We start from the raw sequence: 7,772 nt of genomic DNA, 5'->3' as shown, positions 1-7,772 counted from the left end.
TTTACATAAAACAGTTGCTTATTGCTTATAGAAATGAAAGGCAATGAAAAAATATATATATATTCTTTCCATCTACAATAATTCTTTCCATCTACTGTAATAATAAAATTTATCAAGATAAAAAAATAGGTGGTATAAAATAATGTAAAATGATAATGTCTCTGTTCTCAAAAAGCTTGAAAGTTGTTTTCTCTACAGACAAGCTGATGCTTCTGTAGCATCTGAAAATACTTATAGCTGTTAGGCCAAAACAAAAACCCAAACAGAAATTGATCTATGCTGCCTTGTTTAAGCTACTCAATAACCTCCATGCCTTTCCACATGTAATTATTTCAGCCCTGAATGTCTACTAAGTTTTGCAGGGTTTTTTTTTTTCCGCTGTGAACACTTTGTGTGTGCTTCCCTGGTGAAGCACAGGGAAGAATCCTCCTGCCAATGCAGGACACATGAGTTCGATCCCTGGGTCAGGAAGATTCCGTGGAGAAGGAAATGGCAACCCACTTCAGTATTCTTGTCTGGAGAATCCCTTGGACAGAGGAGCCTGCAGGCTGCAGTCCTTGGGGTCACAGACCTGGACAAGACTGAACGACTGAGAGCATGCATATTTGTCTAATTAGACTATGAATGACAAGACCTTGAGCTACTAATACGTTTCCAGCACTCATCTCAGCGCCTTGCACATAATAGATGCTTAGTAAATGTTTGTTAAATTAGTAAATTTCCTTTCTACTCTGTCTACTGCTGGCAAATTTCAGATGGTTATAGAGTTAGCTCCATGCATGGGTAATCTCTTGTGAAATTTTTTTCTGGAACGGTAGAACTAGGGAAGAGGAAAAAAAAATTCTGTTCTTTTGTATCCAATTGCCTTTGAGAGCTGGGAAGAGAGCAGTTCACACCTGATTATCATACGTCAGATAAATCAGCAGCACCTGAATTGCTGGGCAGCTCGGCGCTGGAGCTCTCTGCGGCTTCACCTCGACCATGCTGCCTTCCCTAGCAGCCTTGGCTCTCTGCCTCCTGTACACTCTGGCCTTGGGCCAGACACTCCAATTCCATGAACATGTCTTTCTCCGATTTCTGGGCTTAGACAAAGTGCCTTCACCCAAGAAATTCCAACCTGTGCCTTCCATCTTGAAGAGAATTTTCCAGGCTCAAGAGGCAGCAGCCAGCACCGGCATCTCCAAAGACTTGTGCTACGTGAAGGAGCTGGGCGTCCGTGGAAACATCCTCCGGCTTCTCCCAGATCAAGGTGAGGACTTTGGAGTGTTTCCTAGAGGAGAATCTGGGGTGAAGAAAGGAATAAAGGGGGAGTAACAATGACTCAGATGGTGAAGAATCCGCCTGCAAGGCAGGAGACCTGGGTTCCATCCCTGGGTTGGGAAGATCCCCTGGAGGATGGCATGGCAACCCGCTCCAGTATTCTTGCCTGGAGAATTCCCCATGGACCGAGGAGCCTGGCGGGCTACAGTCCGTGGGGTCGCAAAGGGTTGGATATGACTGAGCGACTAAGCACAGCACAACGATGACCCAGGGGTTTGTGGAAGGCCCTGTGCTGGCATTTTACCTGTTTTACCTAATTGAATTTCAGCCATTGTCCTGAGAGAAAGGCAGGTATTCTTACCAAGTTTTTAACAATGAGGAAATTGAGGCTCAGACAGGAGATAACTTGTAACCTATTCAAGATCATACAGCTAGTGTGTGAACAAAGCCAGGAGTTGAAATGTTTTATTTTGTTTTGTTTTGTTTTCTGAATCAACAGCTTTGCGCTGCAGTTTAGGTAGTGGGGAGGAGGTGGGAGGGAGGGTGGAATTAGGGTTCAGTTTCCCACTCTTGAGCCCACACTTTACGCATCCCGGTGCCTTTGAGCTCAGTGTGTCTGTAAATTTTGCTTCCCCCTCCTCACCTCCCCAATCCTTTTGATGGGTAGAAAAGGCTATTCTGGATTTGTAACTACAGAGGGATAATATATGCCGCTGTCATACCTTTTAGGCTAAGGATCTGAGTAAGTGCCATTCAGCAATTTGCGAAACGGACCACCCACCAAAAATTACCCAGATCAAGTGTTAAAAGTTGATTCTCCAGTCTAGTTCCTGCTCCCACCTGATTCTTATTCAAAGTCAGCGATGGGTGTTGTAATCTGCATTTCTATATAGACTCCCAGGTGGTTCAGATGCAGAATTGAGAGCTCTGGTTGGTTAGTTTTACAGCAACTGGAAATAAGATTTGAGTCCAAGAGGCATTTATTGGATACTTAACTAAGTGCCAGGAAATCTGTAAGACATGAAAATACAGAGACCAAAGTCTGCCCTTTAAGAGTTTATAGGAAGAAAAAAAAAAGTTTATAGAAAAGATGGATGACTTCCATATGTCCTGCTAAGTGTCTCGTTAGAGGCTCATGGCCTTGGGCGTGGAGTTTCAGGGATGATTTCTGGAGAGTTTAAGAGGTGAGGGGAACTAGCTTAAAAGATTTTCCAAGGAGAGAGTAGGACATAGCTGAGGCTGCTGCCTTCCCTTCCCTGTGAGGAAAAAAATAATTTCTGTGATGATCAAAATTTTATCTAATGATACAAGAAAAGGACATAATCTCATAATCCTTCCTCCCTAACCCTCCCCCTGGAGAAAACCATTAATAGTTGTATATTCTTCCAGGCTTTTCTTCTTTACATATATAATATAAACTTGTAATATTTTTTATAAATGGAATCATGCTATACATACATTCCTCCAATATTATGAACATTTTGTACAAGTAAGAGCAAATAGTGAACTTATCCCTGTTTTAATGGTTACATGATATTCCATTGTGTAGACATAATGCTACAATTTATGTAACTGATGCCCTGTTGATAGATATAAACATATTATATGTAGTGTAGCTTTGTATCTATTGTGTACATGTGTGCACTTTTACTTTTATTTCCATAGGATCTTAGAGGATTGTTTTATCAAAGAGTAGGCACGTGTATACTTTTTTTTTACATTTCTACTTTTAATATACAGCAAATAGCCTCTAACATTTATACTCTACAATCAGTGTATGAGAATTCTCACTTACTCTGACAGTTATCTCTTTAAAAACAGAAACTTATTGAGGTATAATGTACATTCAGAAATGTGAGTGAATTGTAGGAAACAGCTCCATGAATTTTTGCAGAATAACTAGTGCCCAGGTCAAGGAATAGTAGATGACTGGCGCCCCAGAGGCTCCTTCATGCCCCCTTCTGGTTAAGCACTGCTTCTCAAGGGTAATTTCTCTCTTGACATCTAACATCACATACTAGTTTTGTCCATTTTTTTAACTTCCTGTCAGTGAAATTGTGAAATGTGTCCTTTCTCACGTCTGGCTTCTTTCACTCTACAATTGTGAGATTTATCCACACTGTATGTATTTGTAGTTCTTTCTCATTGCTGTATAGGATTTTATTCTGTTGGTGTGTGGCGGTGTACTTCCTGCTACATTGGGGGGTCGTTAGGTAACAACACTCTTTCAGCTTTTAACTTTTGTTAATCTGGTAGCAAAACAAGATCTTGTTGTTTTAATTTCTGTTTCTTTAATAAAGTGGTGCATTTTCAAATAATGAATCATTTATTTGCTTATTTACTTAAAACATATTTATGTAGTCTTTTTTCTTCCAGCTTTATTGAGATATAATTGACATGCAGTACTGTATAAGTCTAAGGTATACAGCATAATGTTTAATATATGCACACACATATACATACACATCACGAAATGATGATCACAGTAAGTCCCGTAGAGGAATTCCATGACAGTGTCCAGCGTTTAATGAACTTGGCATTTTCACAACTGTGGCCTGGGTTTAATACCTGGCCAGGGAACAAAGATCCTGCAAGCTGCAGAGTGCTGCCAGAAAATAAATAAGTTTAGTGAACATCTATCATCTCATTAGATACAAAGTTAGTGACATAGAGAACAATTTTTTCCCTTGTGATAAAAACTCTTAGGATTTACTTACTCTCTTAACTTTCATATACAACATACAGCAATATTGATTATATTTATCATGTTTATCTCAATGTGAATCGTTCATTTTTATTTTCCAAATAATTGCCTATTTATATATTATGACCTTTTTCCTGTTTAGGATTCTTTTCCTTAATGATTTGTGAGGCCTGTTAATCATTCGCAAAAGCTGTTTATAAACATATTGCAAGTATTCTTGGTTGTCCTTTTTGCTTTTAATTTTGTTAGTGAAAAAATTTCATTAATGGTGTCTCTTTGAATACAGTTTTTTTATATCTATGTTTTCAAATCTGTTCCTCTTTTCCTCTCTGGCTTTCAGTTTTTTTTTAATCACACCTAAGGCATCACCGACTTGATGGACGTGAGTCTGGGTGAACTCCGGGAGTTGGTGATGGACAGGGAGGCCTGGCGTGCTGCGATTCATGGGGTCGCAAAGAGCTGGACACGACGAGTGACTGAACTAACTAACTAAGGAATGTGATTTAGTGATATGAGTAAAAAGTGAGACTAGTATATTAGGATTCGAACTATGAACAGGAGAGATCAACTGTTTAGAGAGGATGAGAAGGATAAGCTCTGTGAAAACTTCCCTGAATTTGCTAGTCAGTCAACATTCAAGATAGATGTTTATTTCAGTGGAGTAGTGACAGTAAGAGAGTTGGGAAATAGGGACTTCCCCGGTGGTCCAGTGGTTAAGCCTCCAAGCTTCCACTGTAAGGGGTCATGGGTTCAATCCCTGGACAGGGAGATCCCACAGGCCAAGTGGTGTGGTCAAAAGAGAAAGAAAGCAACAGAAGACTATATGGTAAAAGGAAGAGATAGCAAACATAGGCTTTTTTTTTTTTTTTTTAGAGAAGATAGTCAACAAAAAGAAACAGAGACAGGACTTTTTTGGTGATCCAGTGACTAAGACTCCATGCTCCCAGTGCAGGGGGCCCAGATTCAATCCCTGGTCAGGGAAATAGATCCTACATGGCACAAAAGTGGCATGTATTCATGTATTCAAAAGCACAAGACTAGAGGTTATTAGCACTGAAAGTGTTAGGACTTTGTGCTTCCACTGCTGGGATCCAGGTTTGATCCCTTGTCAAGGAACTAAGATCCTGCTAGATGAACTGTGCGGGCCGAAAAAAAAAAAAAGAATTACCTAAAGATAAAACATAAGGGAGCACCAGACTGCCATTATGGGCGGGATGACTGGTATTTGTTTTGAAGTCCTTCTAAGTGGTTACAACTCTTGACAGCATAGGACGTTCTTTGTGCAACAGGTCCTTTCGGCAGTTCTGTTGAAGCCAGTGAACTCTTTCTCAGAATAGTTGTTTCTACGCTGCTGCTGCTAAGTCTCTTCAGTCGTGTGCAACCCCATAGACGGCAGCCCACCAGGCTCCCCCATCCCTGGGATTCTCCAGGCAAGGACACTGGAGTGGGTTGCCATTTCCTTCTCCAATGCGTGAAAGTGAAGTCGCTAAATTGTGTCGGATTCTTAGCAACCCCATGGTCTGCAGCCTACCAGGCTCCTCCGTCCATGGGATTTTCCAGGCCAGAGTACTACAGTGGGTTGCATTGTCTTCTCCGAATTGTTTCTATGCCTGAAGTTAAATATTTTGAGTTTTAAAATAAGTCAACTAAATATGGAAATACGTTTATAGAAACATTATAAAATAAATGTGTGTATGTTAATATAAATGATGCTTTTGTGCAATAAGTAACAAGATCTATAGAAGGGATTATACCATCAATTCAGAGTAGTTCAAGCATAAATGTTACTTTAAAATGTTTGCAACAACTTAATATATGAACATACCTATGATTTTTATTGGTAACAGTGTCATAGGCTCTTAGAATATTATTGAGATTTGTTGCCTATGTTCACAATTGAAAGAAATGCTAAATTTCACTTCGAGTTTACTGAAGATAAAGATGTGATTCTTTTTCCCATCTAAGATTATAGACCTTCTAAATCCTATTCAGGATCCCTTGGGGATGTGCAGTTATGAAGACAAGTACCTCTGGTCATAGATAAGGAGTGAGAGAAACAAATCCTCCCAAATGGAGGGTTTGAGTATAACTGAGAATTTCTCGTCCTCTTTTTATTTGCTGTTTTATTTTATTTTTCTGGCCACACCCCATGACTTCTGGGATCTTAGTTCCCCAACCAGGGATTGAACCCATACCTCCTCTGTGGAAGTGTGGAGTCCTCACCACTGCACCACCAGGGAGGCCTTCCCTGCCCTTATTTTGTGTGTGTGGATATACATATATCGTTTGACACTGATATGATCACACAGGTTGGGGTGAAGTGAAAAATCTCATGGTGACTCTCACATCTTTCTGTTCCCATCTAGGTTCTTTCCTTTACTCCAAGAACCTTTTGCACGCCCCCTGCCTACAGAAGCTCCTGTCCTTTAACCTGTCTGCCATCAGGGATGAGGAGCAGTTGACAATGGCCCAGCTGGGCCTGGACTTGGGGCCCAGCACTTATTATAACCTGGGACCAGAGCTGGAACTGTCTCTGTCCCTGGTTCAAATGGAGCACCATGTCACAGACCAGGCCACCCCAAAGATGGGTAAAATGTTTACACTGCAGTCAGTACCGTGGCCTCAAGGTGTCCTTCACTTCAACCTGCTGGATATGGCTAAGAGGAATAATGACCCCCACAAGAATTTAGCTTTGTTTCTAGAGATAGTGGTCAAAGGAGGCAGAGCCTCAGGGGAGAATTTTCAGCTCGAGGGCACCTGCGCTAGACTGAGACGTTCTCTTCACACTTCACTGCTGGTGGTCACCCTCCACCCTGAGCAGTGCCGATCTCCCTCCCGCAAGAGGAGAGCGGCCGTCTCTACCTCGAAGGCTGCTTGCAAGAGCCTCTGCCATCGCCACCAGCTGTTCATCAACTTCCGGGATCTGGGTTGGCACAAGTGGATCATCGCCCCCAAGGGTTTCATGGCCAATTACTGCCATGGAGAATGTCCTTTCTCACTGACAATTTCCCTCAACAGCTCCAATTATGCTTTCATGCAAGCGTTGATGCACACTGTCGACCCGGAGGTTCCCCAGGCTGTCTGCATCCCCACCAAGCTGTCCCCCATCTCCATGCTCTACCAGGACAATGATGACAACGTCATTCTACGGCATTATGAAGACATGATAGTTGATGAGTGTGGGTGTGGGTAGACTGGCAGCAGTAGACTAGAAGGGGTGCTCTCAGGGTAAATGCTCTAATAATAAAACTACCTGGCTTATGACCTTTGGATCTGAATTGTCAGTATGTTTATGCTTATAGTTTATCATCATTATCCACGATTAATGATGTCCCCTAGTTATACACACGCACACACACACAGGGTCTTAATGAACTTAGTTAATTTCTGCATCATGCACCTGAGGGTATATTAGAGTCTAGATAGAAGGAAACTGGTATTTATTGATAGCCTATTATGGGCAGGCACTATTCTATGCATTAACTTATAAATACATTTCACTGCTCTTTGAGGTAAGCATTATTATTTATGTTTCATAGATAAAGCAGCTGAGACTTAAAGCAGCTAAATATCCAATTTTTCTAGAGGCATCAACTTTGGGAGTTCCCTGGCAATCCAGTGGTTAGGATTCCAGGTTTTCACTGCCACTGTCTGGGTTCAAGTCCCTGTTCAGGGAACTAAGATCCTATGAGCCTTCAGACTTGAACAAGGGAGCCTGATTAGCATAAGCAAAAGTCATAAAAGTGCACCTGTGAACCAGTTACCATTACGTGAGTTTATAGTAAGATGCCAAGGGAAGAGGACCAGC

At 41.5% G+C, this 7,772-nt stretch overlaps 1 protein-coding gene across 1 annotated transcript; it reads left to right on the top strand.

Moving 5' to 3' along the window:
- Window positions 1-981: 981 nt before the first annotated feature.
- GDF3 (growth differentiation factor 3) lies at window positions 982-7,157 on the top strand. Its single transcript, XM_052641423.1, has 2 exons — window positions 982-1,249; window positions 6,331-7,157. Exons 1-2 carry the CDS (start codon window positions 982-984, stop codon window positions 7,155-7,157), a joined length of 1,095 nt encoding a protein of 364 aa, XP_052497383.1.
- The last annotated feature ends 615 nt before the right edge of the window (window positions 7,158-7,772 follow it).

Source organism: Budorcas taxicolor, chromosome 5, assembly GCF_023091745.1.
Source record: "Budorcas taxicolor isolate Tak-1 chromosome 5, Takin1.1, whole genome shotgun sequence".
NCBI lineage: Eukaryota > Metazoa > Chordata > Mammalia > Artiodactyla > Bovidae > Budorcas > Budorcas taxicolor.
Note: the sequence above shows the minus strand (reverse complement) of the source record. Positions and strands in the feature narration are given on the sequence as shown.

Excerpts from the sequence above, each read along its gene's own strand:
- GDF3 (XM_052641423.1), top strand. The coding sequence starts at position 982 with ATGCTGCCTTCCCTAGCAGCCTTGGCTCTCTGCCTCCTGTACACTCTG. Across the intron at positions 1,250-6,330 it reads CCGGCTTCTCCCAGATCAAG|GTTCTTTCCTTTACTCCAAG; the intron begins GTGAGGACTTTG and ends GTTCCCATCTAG.